General features: G+C 41.7%; 2 protein-coding genes across 3 annotated transcripts in view; both read right to left on the bottom strand.

Moving 5' to 3' along the window:
* Positions 1–695: 695 nt before the first annotated feature.
* Positions 696–4,531, bottom strand: ctsla (cathepsin La). Its single transcript, XM_066710599.1, has 8 exons — positions 4,430–4,531; positions 3,439–3,570; positions 2,991–3,113; positions 2,684–2,842; positions 2,077–2,301; positions 1,797–1,965; positions 1,462–1,579; positions 696–1,118 (listed from the first exon to the last, which is right to left on the bottom strand). Exons 1-8 carry the CDS (start codon positions 4,514–4,516, stop codon positions 1,019–1,021), a joined length of 1,113 nt encoding a protein of 370 aa, XP_066566696.1. The 5' UTR covers positions 4,517–4,531; the 3' UTR covers positions 696–1,018.
* A 2,956-nt stretch (positions 4,532–7,487) lies between these two features.
* dapk1 (death-associated protein kinase 1) overlaps positions 7,488–19,311 on the bottom strand; it is a 53,751-nt gene continuing 41,927 nt past the window's right edge. The window contains exons 17-27 of one of the 2 annotated variants that reach the window (XM_066710596.1): positions 18,995–19,192; positions 18,506–18,604; positions 15,666–15,743; positions 15,040–15,262; positions 14,302–14,487; positions 13,842–14,039; positions 13,680–13,745; positions 12,399–12,537; positions 11,984–12,104; positions 11,215–11,403; positions 7,488–9,659 (exon numbers count right to left, since the gene is read on the bottom strand). In XM_066710596.1, coding sequence (XP_066566693.1) covers positions 8,418–9,659; positions 11,215–11,403; positions 11,984–12,104; positions 12,399–12,537; positions 13,680–13,745; positions 13,842–14,039; positions 14,302–14,487; positions 15,040–15,262; positions 15,666–15,743; positions 18,506–18,604; positions 18,995–19,192 — 2,739 coding nt within the window. In that variant the 3' untranslated portion in view covers positions 7,488–8,417. The remainder of the gene's footprint in view (positions 9,660–11,214; positions 11,404–11,983; positions 12,105–12,398; positions 12,538–13,679; positions 13,746–13,841; positions 14,040–14,301; positions 14,488–15,039; positions 15,263–15,665; positions 15,744–18,505; positions 18,605–18,994; positions 19,193–19,311) is intronic. The other variant, XM_066710597.1, reaches the window with a different exon arrangement.

Below are 19,311 nucleotides of genomic sequence, written 5' to 3'. Positions count from 1 at the left end.
AATAAAGTTTTCATTCATCTACTGAAGCCACATGCATCACAATTAACATGGAAGTTGGTCAGAGAATATCTATATACAGAGACTGAAAAAAAGATTGCATACTTTAATTACACATTATGAAAGCATGTTTCCTTGTGTGGCCTTAAATTTAATTGGAAATGGGAAACAGACACTCATAGTGCATTTATGGCACAACAGGAAATTCCAGAGTACTGCAGTTTAAATCTGATTTACCGAGTGTCCCCATGGAGTTTAATACAGATCATTTCCCAACATTTCTCTACAAGGAAAAACAAAACCTTGCACGAGCCAAAAACTTCCAAAATTTATTTGAGTAACTCTGATATGAATGCAAATATTGTAAATCAAGGAAGACATTTGAATTTTGGCCATAGCAGAAAGGTTAAGGCTAAACTGGAGACTGATCAGTTTGACCTCTGAGCAGTTCTGAGGAAGGTTCTTGAATTAGTATTTCTTGGTAGACCCAATTGCTGAACTTTGTAACACTGACATGTACAATTAATCCAAATAAGAGCTTCATATACAGCAAGCAAACTTTAGACCAAAGTCCTAAATTAATCCAAGGTTCAGATGTAGAAAAGCATAGACTGGTGCAAAACCAAAACACTCCCAAGAAGCTTTTGTTGGGCAAGGGATCCACCACAATAATTGAGAAAACGAGCCACTTCTACCACTGAGAAATTAAGGATAAAACTTTATTTAAACATTGAAATATAAAAACATGGATCATGTGCACTGCACAGCATAACGGAAAATCTGTGCATCACAAGAGACTGCTATCTTTAGCTGGAAAAAAAATAAAAAAAAAAAATTACAAGACATTGAAAAATTAAAAATCACTAGAAGAGCAGCATTGCAACAATGCCCTTGTAACAGTGTCATTTAAAACCAGCAGAAATTAAAAATGTTTTGCTCCCGTCTGAGCACCATTCAGCTGCAAATGCACATCAGTCCTTTAAATCTCACAGAGTTTAACACTCGGCCCGTTTCACGTGGATTAAACCAGAGGGTAGCTCGCTGCCGTCGCAATTCCACAGTGATTGTTGCGATCTTTGGCCATGTAGATGTAGCCCTTGTCGCCCCACTTCTCACTCCAGCTGCACAAGGGAGAGAGACAGAATTAGGATCTCATACATCACTGCATTAAGATGGTTTGACACATTAGAGTCTGTATAATTATGCTGTCTGGAGATCTCTTGCTCCACAAGTCCAAGTCATGCATGCAAAAAAAAAACAGATGTTTTACTCATCTGCCCTGGTTGTGCAAGACCATAGCAAGAAGCTACAAATGACTAATCATATGCCTTGTGACAGGTAGAAGTCTGAATCATGGAAAAGGAAACCCAGAGTACCTCTAGCCCTTTACATGGAAAGGTTGTTCACACAAGAGGAAATGTAGTAAAATCAAGCCTGAGCATGATCTTCTCAGAGAGGCTTTACCTGTTCTTGACAATCCAGTATTTCTTGCCATCTTCATCTTCTCCCTGGTATCCATAACCCACAACCAGTACACCATGATCCAGCTCCTGACTGCTGCAGTCCTTTTCATAGTAGATCCCTGCACAAAACAGGATTCAAGTAATTACGCACAGTACAGACAAATGAGGCAGACAGGTGTTCAAACAAGTGCAGATTTCTAGCATATTCATCTTCTGTGCATGGCACTGCTTGTGCAGCTCTTGTATCCATGTGGTGCCAGCATGACAACAGTTTAACGAGTCCAGGGACTCCACATCCACTAGTTTGCAGGCCATGAGCTTTTACAAATGCCTCACCTGACTGATAGAACTGGAAAGACTCATGTCCGGCATCGATGGCAACAGAGACGGGCCCCACAGATGCCACGGCCTTCATCAGGGCTCGCTCTTTGCCACTAGGAATATCCACAAAGCCAGTGTCGTTGGCAGAGTTGTACTGAGGGTCGTAATGACAGGGCTGGTCATCCTGAAGAGCAGAAAGGAGAGGATGTTGCCAAGATACCAGGGAGTTACAGTTACAAGGCAACATTCCTGCACTGAAAGGTTATTTCTGGTTCTTCACTACACGAACACTTACAGTTGCCAGGTATGGGTAGGCTTCCTCAGAATCGAGGCCATGGTTGTCCTGGATGTACTGGAAAGCCTGATCCATCAGACCACCATTGCAGCCCTGGTTCCCCTCCGGACGAGAGCAGTCCACTAGGTTCTGTTCGCTCAGGGAGACCAGAGTGCCACTCTTCCTGAAGTGCTGGCCTTCCAGAGCTCCAGTGGTGCTGAATGCCCAGCAGGATCCACACTGACCCTGGAGGAGAGAGCAGGACAAAAACATCAGAGCTTCAATATCACAGCGAGAAGTTCCACATTTAAGCTCCCCCACCAAAGAGCAGATCACTTATACTTGGCAAGTTTGTGTAATGGGTGGCTTTGAATTGTGGCCAATTGGACAGCCCAGAATTTGTGCCACTACTTTCCAGTGCAGAACATTTAAAAAGGTTTCAATTTTTTCCTTAATAGCAATTCTCCAAATACAGTCCTGTGGAGAAACCCCTCAGCTTTTGCACTTTTAAGTGACCGCAATAGTTTTAGTCAAGACTTCATTTTCATCTTCAGTTTACACGAAGGTTCAGCAGAGGAGCGTGCCGGAGCAATTACAAAAAGCAACGCTTCTCCATTTTAAAACGTACCTGATCCTTCACAGGGGTGACATAGCCCTTGTCTCTCCAATCCACCTTGCGTGGGGCCTCGAAGAAGTTGGGCTCGAGAAACAGGGAGCCCTTGAACTTCCTCTCCACCGACTTGTTGAGTTTGTACCCATTCATCAGCTGTCTGAACTCTTCACTGGTCTGGAGGAACAAAGCCACGAAACATTTTAGGGTTCACCCATTAAAACGCTTCACATTGCAATTCAATGAAAGTGTAGATCATGTCCGACACTGCTCCTTTTAACTTGATTTTCAGGGTTTTTACAATAATACAGTTTTGCAAGCTTACCATGTCACCGAAGTGGTTCATTCCCAAACGATAGGTATGCTTGCCAAGCGAATGCTCGAGGTTGTGCAATTCAATCTTCCTCAAGTTCTTCTCCCACACCATCCTCCTCCAGCCTTCTTCTTTCTGTTCACATATTTGGAGGCACAGTTAAAACAAAATGAAACGTTGAGGTCCAGCAGGCAAAACAAATAAAGATACCAATCCAGGTTTACAATATGAAAGTAGAAATATCACCCAGAGCAACATTTCTATACATTAATAAACAAGAAGCATACATGAAAAAAGTACAATTGAAGGTTCAAACAAGACTGGATTCAAAGACTACGGCCATCTTTAAATGTCCCCTTGTTTACACACATTCCAGGACTTCAGCCACAAACAAAGGGCTTTACATTTTTAAACTCAGAACAGGTTTTCACTCGCATAAAGGAGGATCTCAAAGTCTTACCTCATGGTACTTTTTAGTGTGCCAGCTTTTCCACAGCTGCCAATGATCATCCAGCTGCGGGTCTAGACTTGGAGCAGCAAAGACTGCACTCAGGCACAGCGACAACAGACTCACGCAGAGGTTCATGGCGGACTATCCGGAGAGGAATAAACACGTTGGATTATGAAGAATGTGAACGCAAACGCATTCTAGATTCGATCACATATAGAATTACAGGAACTGGGGTAAAAACATGGATATTTCCCAAAAACACAGATTCTCCAAACAAAACCACTAGACAACAGACAAGAAATAAAATAAAGGAAACTAGTTGAACCCCACTTAGGATGTAATCGGAACCAATGGAGGGGGGGAACAAAAAGCAGGAAAACATCACGTGTTCACAAGCGGCCGGAGTGACCACAGCACATTTACACGACCCACTCGTAATCGGGTCATATGCATAAACGCTGTTGCTTATGCGTTTGTGGGAAAGCAGCCGATCTCCAGGCCGGGCTGTGGCTGCCCTGCTCCGGGCGCAGATGGCCGAGATCACGGGACCCGGGCGTTTTCCCAGCAGCTGAATCATTCCCACGAAAGCAAACATGGAGTCCCTCCAAAGCGGACTCGAAAAGAACAGCGATACTAGACACGGGTTTCACACAGTGACCGGCGGATCACACTCTGCGGCGACACAGCGAGGATAAACAGCGGCAGGACGCGGCCCGGGCGGAGGAATGCGCGCCGCACGGCCAGCACCGCCCAGACCCGGCGCCCCGGAGCGGCTCTGCGTTATTACACAACACAGCCCCCGCAACAGCCGCTACACACTGCTTATTCAGAGTAAGGATTATAGGCTAGCAGCCCAAGACACAACGACCCCCTCCATTGCCGCCTATTAGTATTAGTATTAGTATTAGTATTAGTATTATTATTATTATTATTATTATTATTATTATTATTAGTAGTATTAGTATTATTATTATATGCCCTCTTCCCCTCCCTCACTTACCACCTTCACCGCGACGCTCAGGACTGAGACGCGCTCCCCGGCCAGCAACTTTATACAGCTGTGCGCACCGCCGCGCCGCGCCGCCATTGGCCGAGCCGGAACACGTGACCCGGCGACCCCATTCCCGCACGTGACGGCGCGTCCCGCCGCAGGAGCGCTTTCGGGAGAGACTTGCCCTGCTCATTGTATTGTGACACCCCTTACTGCCATGCATGGACCAAGCTGCACGTTACACAGTCTGTACAATGCCAGGGTGTTGTTGGCATGGATTACTCAAACACAGGATTCTATATATACATATACATACATACACATTATTATTATTTCTTGGCAGACGTCCTTATCCAGAGCGACTTACAACATAAGTGCAAAACAATGTGCAAGAATACAGTGAAGTACAAGCTGTATTTTGTATATATGTATATACATATATGAATACATACACACACATACATACAGTGGGGGAAGAAAGTATTTGATCCCCTGCTGATTTTGTACGTTTGCCCACTGACACAGAAATGATCAGTCTATCATTTTAATGGTAGGTGTATTTTAACAGTGCGACACAGAATACAGGTGTACAAGTTTGGTTTGGTTCTTTCTTGATTAAAAACACGAAATGAAAAAGCAAGCGTGGGAGCGGTCAGGGATTGCGGCACATCACCGCACAGATCCCGCTGTGAGCAGCAACGCGAGGGACGAGCACGGTAATGCAGTGCAGAGAGCAGCTGCGCAGCTGGCGGGGCTGCGGGCTGATCCCTGCGCTGCGCATACCGTCACATGCGCAAAACACGCGGCTGTGCATTAATGCGGTGCACTGTGCGGTACTTGAACGCGTATGGGTACCCTTTCTTGATGTCCTCATTTTTATTTCCATCTATAAAGTGACATCAAGCCCTAGAGCAAATCAAAAGACTGGGAAAGGCAAATGCAATAAGGTTTAGGGAAAAACTGTATAACAATTTGACCAACCTGCCAATCAGAAATAAACTTCTAAATGTGCTTAATAATAAATAAAATGAATAATTTTAACGTGTAATAATGTGCATGTAATGGGAGATCTGACAAAAACGAAAACGTGTAATGCAGCAGTATTTCAAGGTGTCCCAGTGGTTCTCAATCCTGGTCCTGGAGGACCCCTACCCTGATGGTTTTTGTTCCAACTGAGCTCTCAATTACTTAACTGAACCCGTAATTTAACTATTAGATTTCCTAAATCAGAGCCTTTTAATTATTTTTAACAGTAAGGGTTTCAAGTACAAAATTGTAAAAGGAAATGTCAAGGTACCAACTTTTTAATCAAATTACTTCAATTGTTCCAAAGGGGGTTCTCCAGGACAGGTTTGAGAGCCACTGATATAGACCAACAAAGATGTTAATCACACAGTAACTAGCTTCGTATTTAACATTACACTTTCCTATTAAAAAATAAATAAAAACAAAATGAACATCAGGTTTGCGAACAGGAAATTATTTGAATCCCGGCCAGTAATCCTTTGGCTGTCTTACAGCTGAGCGAACAATGGACGGATGCTCTCCAAACTGAGGTGTGTGTAACAGTACTGCACCTGATGCTGAAAAGGTCTTTCCACCCTGCTAAAACTCTCAGTCATTTGGAACTGGGTTATGTTCGGGCAAGATTTGGCTAATTTACATCACCCAGATGGACAGACTTTTTTTCCTCTCAAACTCACATTGTTACCACATAATTCAAGCCAAGCGTTTTTAGACTCTTCCCAGCAGTATTGCCCCATGAGCTGATGAATCCTTCCTCTTCTGACCAAGCACATCATTTGACTTGCTACCGGTTTACTCCACAGATGCCGTGTCACTATACTGCCTGTGCTCACGCAGACATTGCGCCAGTGTCAATGTGCTGACGAGGAAAATAGGTGGTGACTTACTTCTCCACTTTGACGGTCTTGTCGCACTAAAACTTTAGTATCTCTTAGTTGCCGTGTTTTCATGAATAACACCAAAGCAGCTCCTGTTAGATCAGGAATGGTCTTACAACATTGCTGGAAATATGAGATGAGCAAAAACCTGAAAATGAAATCTGTATTCTATGTTAAACATAAAGGCAGGTTGAAATTTGATGTATCAGGGGTACAATTGCTCTTGGGTCTTCAAATATTCAAAATGCCAGACTACCAATAGTAAATGTTTAACAGAGTATAATATTGGCAGTTGCGCACAGGGACGTAGGAAGGTCAAGGAAGCTGGATTTCAGTTGCGATATCAGGCTGAAGCAGCCTTGTGTTGAGGGCATGGCAGGCACGAATTAGACAACTCACACAACTACAGCATCCCCCGACACGAAGAAAATGTACGACCTTTGTGCACCAGTCACTTCCATTCATGTAGGCAGCAGTGTTATGTTATCTTATTGCAGCACAATATTTTAAGGGGGTCTCATGTTATACCGCTTTTGTCCCGCCTAGAATCCAGCCAGGCATGTTGCAAGACCCCACCTTTTGTAACAAAGGTTACAGTTTAGGCATTATAGAATATAGTGATACAGTTTTTGCTTTTGTAATGCTTTTTAGTTGTATTTGTCATGTTACATCAACAGCTTATCTTTGGAGGCTTATCAAACCGAAAATAAAGACATAACTCAATAAGAAAATAACTCAATAGTATTTACTTTTATGTAAAATGTATATTTGAAACCCAAGAGAGGGTATTTTCTTTTCAAAAGTTAAATTACTTGTACACCACAAATGGCATTGTTTCATTAACCATCTTCTATTTTTTATCTGTGCCTTGCTTCTACAGTGTGAAGGGTGATAAACTAATTTAAATTCCTAAAATTCAATCTGCAATGCCAACTGAGTCTTTCCACCCAAGATTGCGGTGAAGCCAGATAGGAAGAGCTGTTATCAAGAACAATTGAAGCAAATGGCTACCCTCATGAATGATTCTACATCTCAAAGGCTCGTCAATTAGAATAAAACCCTGTCTAGACTCACTTAAAAGCTCAAACACTTTTAGGTTTACACACTATTCCCCATTCTCATAACACTGAAGTGTTGAAATAATGTACAAATGCAGAAACACATCCGGTAAACAATTTATTATAAAAAAAGGTTACTACACTAGAAAGATTAGAAAGTACTAAGAACATGGCATTCTAAGACATGCTTAAAGAACATAATATATAAATAGAAACAATGTCTTGTGCAAAGAAATCACTGTACAAACATTTTAAATATTCTTGTTCCCTTTTTCTTCAGATATACCCCAACATTGTGACAGAGAACCAGAGAAGTGGAACAGTGAGGAAAAAGAACAGGAAAAAAAAAAAGAAAACCCTTCAAAATGAACCTTTTGTTTTTACTTATTTATTAATTTAAAATATCTCAAAAGGCATTACATAATTCCCTGGTAAATTAAAAATAAGTGCCTCTTGAATACGAGAATATGAATACAGCAGAGATTGTGCTTCAGCAATGAGCAAGTGAACAGTGGACTAGTGGGGAGGTAGAGGACTTCTGTTAAAAAGATGGTCAACTAAAAACCGTAAACCATCCTGTAAAAAGGCACTCAAATATTTTCAAACAATATAGCCATAAGTGCTGTGAAACATTCATAGATCATTCAGCTTATAAGTATACTGCTTTTAGCGAGTATTTTTTTAGATAAAAAAAAAAAAACCTCCGTTGATAAAAGGTGCTCCACTACCTGCCGCATAGTTAAAAAAAATTATCATGGACTAGGAGTATCAAAATGGCAGTGTTATGTATTTGGCGTTATGAAATGGGATTAAAATAGACTTCTACTCTTCAGGGTAGCCAGGAAACAAAGGAAAAAAGGAAAGAAAGAAAGAGGGATGGGTATAATCTGATGGTACGTCACATACACAACTGAAAGGAGCTTTTTCTTTGCTGTGTGTATTTGCAAAAGGGCAAAACCTCTGACCGAAGCACAGCGCTCCGACGGGGCCGAGCGCCACTCAGGCTGCACTGGATTAGTCTCACTCTAGTTCCTTTCACCTGGAGATGACCGAGCTAATTGAGTTGTAAGATGTCCCCCCGTTGCAGGTCGACCCGTACGTCTCTCGACCGTTAACCTCCAGGTTGACTTTGAACACGGAGGAGGATTTTAAGAGGAAGTCGGCTGCGTCCCGGCGCCCCAGCTCCCTCAGCTTCGCCATGAAGATGCCCACGGTGCTTTCGGCGCTGTTGCTCCACTCCTGTATCAACATGGCCGTGGGGCTGGGGTGGAAGACCCCCTCTTTCGGAGTTCCATTTTGCGTGCTGTGTTTCGCAACGAGGTCCGTGAGCCCCAGGTTCATAGCTAAGAGACACCAGTCTTTACCCATGGCGTCCGGCGGGTCCAAAAGCCGACTGAGTTTCCTCCTCACCAGGAGGCAGATGTCCGATATGTGGATGTCCATTCCCAAGGTTCCTTGATGGTACACCTCAGCACAGCCGAACCCCAGGATGCTGCTGAAGCTCTCCTTGTAGCCGCCCATCGTGTTGGTGAGGGAGGACTCTTTCTGCGCCTGGGCCCTGAAGAAGTCTCTGGGCTGGTAGATCATGATGGGCTCATGATGTTCCCTCAGCTGCTGGGGGCTCAGATAGTATTTGACAGTCAGCAGTCCAGGCAGGGTGGTGGCCATTAAGTTATCGATAACGCTGCAGATCAAATCCAGCAGCAGGTAACACTTGATCTTTTCTTGCTCCAGTCCTCTCACCTGCACCTCGATGCCTTGCCCGTGGTTGACGAGCAGCACCATGACCTCAGCCCCTCCGTGCGTTATTTTGACCCCGTTCGTCCACAAGCGGATGTCGTCTCCCTCTGGCTTTTGCTGGTGGCTCCACCGGCATAGGTTCACCTGCAGTTTATGGAAGATGCCGCAGGGGAACGGGGTGAGGTGCTCCACAGGAACTATCCTCACCCCCCCGTACACCAACACTTCGTCCTCCTCGTCCTCCTCTGTCCAAGACCTGTGCAGGCCGTTTGTTTTAATCAGCGCGGGTATGTCCACCATGGTGGGGTTGTTTAAATCCCGGGCACAGATATCCATGGCGTCCAGGATTTGGACCAGCTCGTCCACGTCGCTCTCTGAGACCAGGCTCTGGACCTCCTCTATCCTGTAGCGCCCTCTGTAGTGCTGGATAGCTTTGGGCGTCTCGATGGACAGGATCTTGCCCAGCACACTGCTGCACAGCCACCGCGGGTCCAGCAGGACCACGTCCTGGACAGTCTCGCTCTGCATGATGTTGATCTGAGCAGGACAGTGGGACACAGAGAGAGATATTAGCACCACTCAGAGACTGCGGAGGAGAAGCTGGGAATCTTGTGTAAATTGTGTTTGTGGTCAACATTTCAAGATCAGATTAAAACACTCAGAACAAGTATAATAATTGTTACAATTGACATTCTCATGATGTAAAAAAAGCCAAACTAAGAACTAACTCCTCATTGATGGGGGTTGCAAACAAGTTTTGGACCAGATTCCTCCAGCTGCATTGCCATGAATTTAAATGGACACCATCTCAGCCTGCACCCAATAATGAATACAGTCTGAAATATATATAAATATTTAAAATGATTGAATTTACATGAATATAATTAACCTTTTTCTGAAAATAATGATTTACTCAAAAGTGTGGTATCAAGATTTGTACACCTAATTGATAGACATTATATATAAAACAAGTATGATTTAAAATTACCAAAGCTATAAGGAGAATAAAAAAAACATTCACCATTGAAAAATACTGATGCGTACAAAGTTAGTTCTGCTGTTAATCAAGCATATGAAGAAAGAGTTAAGGGTGTGTAAAGAAGAACAGCAGGAATACGTTTCAAAATTAATCAACATTTTCAGTATTATCTTTTTCTTGATTTAATCAAGAGGCACAGTGTTTCCATTGAGACACATAGGGGGTGTTTTCCTCTCACAAAGGTCGACTCAAAGATATCGGATGTCTGAGAACTAAGATACTGCTAAGAACAGGTAAACAGGAACCAGCCCAGACTGGGTCTCAATCCATCAGAGGATGTCTTTAAGTCTTAGCCGTACTGCAAGTCCTGTGATATTGGACTCAGGTAAGACCTCGTGATAAGACTGTTACACGAAACAAAACCTTGCAGGTCTTATGTTAGCACTGGCTTACCATTCCGGTCTTATAATTTTTGTGAAGAACATTACAAAAAAAAGCTGACAAAAATAAAGCCATTTCAGTGTCTTAAATTTGTCCAAAGCCAAACAATTGGTCTTAAAAGCACTTAAGACCTTTTGTGCAAGCGGCCCCAGGTTTCTTAACACAATTATGTCACTCACAATGTCAGCTGTTCCACGGCTATACAGGTGTCTTGTTTGAACAAAGCATCTTTGAGTTTTGCCTGGCAACTATTGATCTGGAGGGAGACTCTTTTGTTCACGATAAAGAGGATTTCTTTGCTTGTATGTGGATCTCCTGGACTGATTCCATAGATCAGTGAAACGACAGTGACATCTAGTGGTGGATCATAAAATCACTTTCTGCTGGTTAGTGATCTGTGATTTAATATGCTTGACTCTGACCTGACCTCACACTGACTATAGAGCGCAGGACACATTCAACAGACCTCCTCACACAATATTGGCAGTGCTGCAAGATTGATGGTGTGTCCACTAATACAGCCCCGTTCTGCAAGGTGGTGACCAACAAAAGAGGTCAAAGAAGCCCAGACAGCTATTGGTGTAGCGCCACGGCCCTGTTGTCCAGCTGTGCATTTAGTCTCCTATGAATATGCTGAACATTTTAACACAACGTGTGGTATATGGAACTTACATCTCCCATGCTATGCAGCTGGAAAGCCAAATCTCGCAGGTCATCCTCGCTGATCAAGGGGTTGATCTGCTCCTGAACATCGATGACGAACTGCTGCCAGGACATCAGTTGGTTGGGCCCGTTCACTTTCCTCCAGGACGGCAGGGTGGAGATGATCTTCTCGCAGAGCAGGGTCATCGGAGGGCAAGTCTGGTGGAGAAAACCATTTGCGTCTCAAATTGTTCATTCATGAAAAAGCCACTTTAGTAGAGGTCTAAAGGCCTTTTTCCTGACAAAGGTGTTGAAACTTTTGACATACACAAACATATCTAATAACTGACCATTATGAGATCTTAGGAATATCTGAGAATTGTTTCTAGAGCCAGCTTGTCTAGTCGGCAATGGCTACATTTCATGACCTAGTGATTGAACAGCCTCCCTAATTAAAAAGTTATATTTATGTAACTGCTGTTTTTAATTAATTAGCCACTGTTCTGCCTAGAACCCTATCACACTGCAATCAGGTTACATTTAGCAAAGATTTAATTAAGAGGGAACGTCTTTCCTAGAGCACAGATTCTCAATTTAATTTAACTCAGCCCTTTAAATAAAGCAAGTGAACAGGGCACTGCCACAGGTTCAGAGGAAACCCCGGTGCACTTGAGTCAGCAAGCCGACATCTGAGCAATACTACGACTGACTGCCCTCACACTGAAACAGGAGTCCTCCATCACTTAAATAAGTGCAATGCCAGATCTATGCATTTGAAACGGTAAAATGAAACGCTTACAGAAATAATAAGGTTCCTCAGTTCCTGCAGGTGATTTCGAAGAAGCTTCATGTCTTTTGAAGAAGAGGCGCCAGCATCCAACACGAACAGTCTCTCAGAAATCAGCAGATCATTCCCAAACCTGGAAACAAATGGTACACTCTGAGCCACGGATTATGAAGGACAGAACTGTTACCGTTTTACATTTTTACACACACACACAGGTATATCTATCTATCTATATATGTGCATGTGTGTGTATATATATTATATATTAATGAAAAAGTGTATTCCTATAATATTAAATGCGTCTTGTTGAAAACTACCAGTACTGAACTGTACATTATTGTAGAATTGATTTTTGTGTGGTTCTTTGAAACACACACATGTACAGTCTTGTTTGGCAAGTCTTAGAAAGGCAGGAAAGACAGGATACCTGGTTCTGACTTCCTTCAGCAGTGACATCTCCTTGTCATAGCCAAACTCCCCTCCGAATGCCCGAGGTAGATTCACAATGTCAGCATGTGTGGCAACTAGCACAACTCGAAGAGGATGCTTGATCCTTCCGCCAAAAGCTAAAAAGAGAAACAAATCTGAATGAAAAGGTGAAAATTCCCCATATTTCATAACATTATATTTCTAAATTACAAAATGTGATTATTTTCATTCTGAAAAATAGTTAAGCAACACAATTGAATGTAAATTACACTTCAAGATCTGGGAATGCAATGCCATTTTAACAGACCAGCTACTAATACAGCTTTCTAAACTATGACTGCAGCATTCATACCAGACAGTATGAATGTGTTACAACTGTACTTACACAAATAATGAACTGACAGTTAAGGGAAGCTTGGCTGCAATTATGAGAGTTCATTAGAAAAAGAAATGAGAGAGGAAAAATGTAAAAACAAAAATAAGATTGATGGAAATATTAATGACATATTTGAAACATATTTCACAAGGCTCAAATCTTATGTTGCATTTTTTTTTAAAGCTAGACCCACAGAAGTCTACATGTATTGCAATTAATCCACTAGAAAAGCATCTAATTGAAATTCATCATTGCCAGTTTCTCATTACAGGTTGTCAATGTTTTTTAAACATCACAAACTTGTGTTACAGAGACAACAGATAATTACCTTAAGAAGTTAATTATATTCAGATTATGATCCCGAATGTTGGTTCATTGTATTAGTGTTACCCACCCCTTTTAAACTCTGATAGCCGAAAACCCCAGCCATAGCAAACAACTCAAATAAAAGCATTAGCCCATGTGCATACAATAATAAGAATAATGATATGTTTAATTTAAATTAAATGCATTCCTGCCAGAATTAAAAGATCAAGACAACTTGGGTTTCTCACTGAACGTCAAACTACAAAATTTGCTGCAAGAAAAGGTTGGGAAACATTTAACACCATCTGTACAAATAACGAGAATAATAGCAATGAATTTGACATTCAGCACAGGGATTTCCAAACGGAATACATACCTGCCTCCATTAAATGCAACAGAGGAAATAACACTTTGCTTATAACAATGACAAACATTTGGTCTTTTCTTATCGTGTTCTGGATAACATTCCAAATGTTAAAATGTAACACCGCATTCCACCAGACGAGGAGGGAATGTCTGGCTGGGACAATGTTGCATGAATTTCTTTGAAAAACTAAAACAAAAGAAATCTCAAACATTTCAGGTAATGAGTCAAACCTGAAAGTGGTGTTCCTCTCAGGCACATTCCACCGTGCGTTAGTGCTCCAGGCATGATGGTAAACACTTCAAGTAAGAAATATGTCAAAAGCTGCAGGTTGACCACAAAGATAAGTGGGATGTGAATGCTGGGGGGGGGGTGGCTGCTTTGAAAGAACTCACCTATATTTTCCTCTGGCAGGATCAAGGATTTCAGAAAGTTGAGCCAGAAAGTCACTTGGTTGAGCTGCGTCTCGTAGGGCTCCTCCAGACTGAAGAGCACAGCGTGGATCGCCGTGTTGTCGTTCGCAGCGAAGTAATCATAAGAGCAGTAATAGACGGGATTGCCAGAGAACTCCCAAACACTGAAATCACCCACTCCTGGAGGGAAAAATAAATTGTACAGTACTGACTGCAAAATGCACTTATTTCAAGTACAGGTTCCCTACTAAGCAGATGATCACGATGGAATTGAACATCTGTGGTCTAAAACTCATTGGAAGTCTGGACAACATTTTCAACAACACTACTACTACATGATTGCTGGTCATTTCAGCAGAGCTATGAATCGCAGTCAAGGCTGTTGTTGGGTTTGGCCAGTTCAGGTTCACCCTTTCACCAGTAAATGCAGAAAGGGACTCACCATTGATGTTGGCATTCTGTATATCAATGGCTTTTGTAGACTGGTCGTCCGCAGTGGAGTGGGAATTGTGCATCGGTGAGAAGACCTCCAGGACGCCCTTGGTCAGGCTGGGCTCAAACATCATGCTGCGACTTCGGACACTCACGTTTTCACAGCCAGGGTACAAGTTCGAAATACTCACTGAAACTGAAGCAGGCAGAGTCTCGTGAGTGGGACACGGCAACACTGAGGGTGAAATTGCTCTGGAGCCTCAGTCTAGTTCTAAATAATTGGCATTTTGACTTATTGTGTTTCAATGAACAGCTTGTGTCATAATAATGTTGAACTTTAAAAAAACATCAAATAATGAAGGAAACCTTTCAGACTGAAACAGCAGGTGGAGCTCTTGCTTTGGAAAATGGCTACCTCTACATTATTGTGCTGTTTAGAAACTGTGTTCAAGTGTCCTGGAAGCTCATGATGAATTTAAAATTGCACAAAGACTAGACTGTCATATTCCACCTGCATGCACGAGTATTAAAAATAAATACATCTGAAATGCCAAAGAATGTACTTGCCCACTTTACCCCTGCCTCAACCCTGTCAAAGCTACATATTTTAAAGCTACTGGTTTCTCAATTCATTCACCTTCACCATTTGTTTTTTATATACATATACAATGTTTAAAAAGCAAAACAATATTAAAAAACAATACTGAATGCAGAAAGTCGTTCCATTTGGTAGGGAAGTGCTGCATACCTGATGGCTTTGAGGACATGGGGGACGGAGGAAATCTGGTGGAATTGGTGGAGGACAGCCTGGGCCGACGTCTCCTGAAGAAGCTCCTTAAAATGCCGCACTTGAGGGACTCCAGGAGGGTGGTCTTCCCAGAGCCAGAATGCCCAAAGAGCTTGAGCTTGACTTTGGGCTGAGGATTCTGGGTCGGCCTGAGCTGCTGAATGAAGGATCCTTTGTGTGCGTCCTGCAATGACCATCGACATTGGACTTATTGACATCCAGCGCAGCTCCTGCCATGTGCATCACTAACAGCAGGCAGAGATATGATTATATATTTAAAACATGTTAAACCATGTATAAATATATAACCGGGATCACCATCCAAAGCTGGCTTCCTCCCCGTGCATTAGTTAAAAAGCAGATCTGATGGATTTGTTTCCACAAGCTCTAAAAACGTAAGAAGACCCCTGATATACACACTAATAAAAGGAAAGCACAGTGTAGCCCTCTGAAGTAAGAGCTGAGCTAGACTGATTGAAGTAATATACTCCAGGGGCATAGGTTTATTGTACTACAAATGTCTCAATACTTAAACCATTGTGTTGCCTGCATCACGGCAGGTTAATTCCACAAACACACTTAATTACCTTCTTAAGCCGGCTGAGTAAGACAGCTATATGCTCGTGCTGCTCATTTCTGGCAAGGTCTTCTGCAGTTTTCCCATCCTGTTAGAAAAAGAAGATCTATTTAAAAAGCTACTGCAGGTCAGAGATTGTTCTGAACCTTTTGATGTAAATGTACAAAAGCCATGAGACGGGCAGATTGATATGCCTGCCTGGCAGGAGGATAAGAGATGACAGCAGCTTTCATTGCGTTTCTTATTGTGGTGGTTTTGCTTTTGATGGGGCCCCTCAAAAAAGCTGGAGCGGAAAGAGCAATGAAAACTGAAAAAGTAAAGCTTTACATTTGACCTCAATCATCTTCCCAGCAAAGACAGACTTGCATCACATAGTCAGAGCCTGCTCAGAACAACGTGGGGGCAAGATAGAGAGGGAAGTGTTTGACTAAGCTGACTAAGCAGAGGGAAGTAGTAAAGTTCATTAGTAAATAAAACATATCAATAAATGAAATGCCACAATAAATTCACTACCTCGCCAGCCTCAATTGTCAATAGAACCTTGAGGCTGGAAAGAAGAACCAAATCAATAAACTCATTTGCAAAAGGTCCATCACTAGGACAACAGAAATTATATATATTTTTTCATTAAAGTAAGAGGCAAATTGTAAAGAGCTAAGAGCTGTAATCTCAGTGGCGAGTTATTTTAAATGCTGCTAAGGATTATGGGAATCTGGGTACCATGTGAGGAAGAGCTGCTAGCTGCAGCCTGTGTACCTCTAGATCATGATTGTCAATGAACAACGTGCATTTTAAATGATTGTATGTGGTAACCCATAATGTAGTGAATTTGACAAATGCATTCATATCATGATGTACACAGAATACAAGTCTGCATCTATATAAAAAAAAAAAAAAGCGATGTGATTTCTGCTTCCTTTGAAGATGGGGAATATCAATAAAAGGGGAAACCAAAGTACACTCCACCTGACTGTAATTACCTCTGGTTAATATGCAGGCAATTTAAACAGCACTTTCCATAGCCAATTAAAGAGTGCTGAAGCGTGACAGGACAAACTGTGGCTTTTTCAGCATCCTGACAACTTTCAGGTTGTTTTATGCTCTCTCTCTCTCTCTCTCTCTCTCTCTCTCTCTCTCTCTCTCTCTCTCTCTCAGAAGGATAACTTCAGATGCTAAATCGGCTGCTCGAATCGTGAGCGTGCTTCACTTACAGCAGGAAGAATTGCAGACTTGTGTCCTCCTCAGTGGGAGCCAAGCCATACTATTTGGTGATATATGGCTTTCATAGTAATAAAACAAGTAATTACAGCAATAATAAAAACAAATGGATAAGCAAATATAAACCTGAAGCCTGGGACTATTCTGGAGTAATGATTCTAATTTAAAGAACAATTGTTATAGCATCAAACACAGTACAATGATTGTATTAACACATCAATATGAAGCCTAAATTACAGTTAGAAAATACAGTGGGGATTTATGTAGTCAACATTTCAAGTGGTGGGGACCATATATTTCCATTGAAGAAACTGATTTAGGAATATGGGATAATTTCCAGGGGATCAAAAAATAAAATAAATGAAAACAAGGGTTAGTTGGAATTCTTATGCTCTCTCAAAACGAACAAAAATATAATTGTATTTTTATGAATATTAGAACATGGCCATTGTAAATTCACATGAAACTAAAAAAAGGTTTGCTGCTGTAGATATTCCACAGTGCTGACAAATTAGAGAAACTGATTGATCCACGCATCAGGAAATATACAGCAGGTTTAATGAGAAATGGACATGGTTTTCCTCCTCTGAGTGTTTCGTGCCAGGTTGCTAAGTTTTGCTATGCTAGCTGGTAAGATATATTTTCATAGATGTCAGGTTAAAAACCCTCTGTGACCTTACACTGCGAAAAGAGTGAGTTTTATCGATTGCTGTCGTCTCCAGAAGACCGTGGATTTAGGCTAATTAGTGGAAGACTGCTCCAGTTTATTGCCCATTCATTGTTCATCAAGTGTAACCTAGTGTCCTCTGGTTGGATCTTGAGCGATGCTGCTATTTTCCGCAAAGCTATCAGAGCCAAGACGGCCTTATTAAGAGCACGGCTGAAATGGGCTGAAAGCACCTTGCGAAAGCTTGCTTGTGTCCTTCAGCTAAAACCACACGGGATTTTCACTCACTAGTTTCTCAACACAACAGTATTAAAATGATGGGATATTTGAATGTACATGAAAAGGGGGAGGGAGGTATGCAAGGTCTTTGCTGGTAGATTAAGAGCTAATCAATACCTTAGCTTTCATGCTTATGGATAACGAAACGAAATGAAAATCTGATCTTGAAGAACATGGATTGTTAATGCTTAGCAATGCACAACATTAAAAGTAAACTACAACCAAAAACTGGGGAAGCATAGTGATGTTTTACTTGCTGAATGTCTAAACATTTGTCTGATGTTTTGTTTACATCATTCACTTCCTGTCAGTTTAGGTGAAATTACTGATACTATACAACAGCATGCAACATAAGAAACAGAACTTCTCTAACTTTAGAATGGCAGAATATATTTTTTTTTACTAAATAATCATTATACTTCCATTAGCAGGACCAAATAAAAAGACTATAAAAGATGGGACCACATAGTGCAGAGTATAATAATTTAATTTCCCCCAATATGACAGAGGATATTTTACAAGAAAATCTTTATTAATGCGATGACCCAGGCAATTTCATAATCAATTCGTATTGGTCTGCAGTTAATGTGTTCTGACAATTTGATTCACTGAATACAAAGAGTAATTAAAAAACAATCCACTATATAAGTCTATTAAAATGTATATATTGTTGTATTTGTACTTACAGCTGTGACTGCGTCTATGTTAGCACCAGCGACGCAAAGGCAGCGGACAGCTTCCAGGCATCCATTGTTGGCTGCCAAGTGCAGTGGGGTTCTTCCATACTGTAATGTAGCAAATAAAGAGTTTATATTGCTTTTCCAATACAATTAGGACAATTAAATTAAATGGGACGACTGCCTAATTAGTGTTAAATGGGTTGTTTTTGTCATGAATGCATTAAAAACTAAAAATATGACCATGTACTTATAAACAATATAGAACTTCCATTTCAGTCAGGGAATGGATGGAATAATACAATCCTTTTGCAGAAGGTCAGCTGAGGATAACATGTCTGTAGCCTGATGTAGTCCTGGGTTTATACAACATGAAGCGCAGGGCAAGGCTTTCATCAAACTCAAGAACAATGACAAACAAATAAAATAACGAGGAATGAGGAAATGTTACAGCACAATAAAGACATGAACAAAATACAGGACATGATAGTTGCATACTTTGTTTGGAATATCCAGGTTACACTTCGCATCACACAGGGATAATACGATCGGTACGTTGCCATCTTTGCAGGCAACATGCAGGGGAGTGTTTCCGTGGCGATCTTGCACATCCACGTAGCAGCCGTGACTGATGAGGCACTTCACCACTTCAATCTGACATCTACGCACGGCGAGGTGCAGCGCAATATGTCCATCCTAAAACAAACCCAGGCTCGTGCTTTATCATTGCAAAACCAAGAATAACTGAAAATATGTAAATTAATGGGCACAGATTAAAATGAAACAAGGGTTTGAAAGTTTAACGCAAAACTGGC

This window comes from Amia ocellicauda, chromosome 8 (genome assembly GCF_036373705.1).
Source record: "Amia ocellicauda isolate fAmiCal2 chromosome 8, fAmiCal2.hap1, whole genome shotgun sequence".
In the NCBI taxonomy this organism is placed as follows: Eukaryota; Metazoa; Chordata; class Actinopteri; order Amiiformes; family Amiidae; genus Amia; species Amia ocellicauda.
The sequence above is the reverse complement of the archived record's forward strand: the minus strand, read 5'-3'. Positions and strand labels throughout refer to the sequence as shown.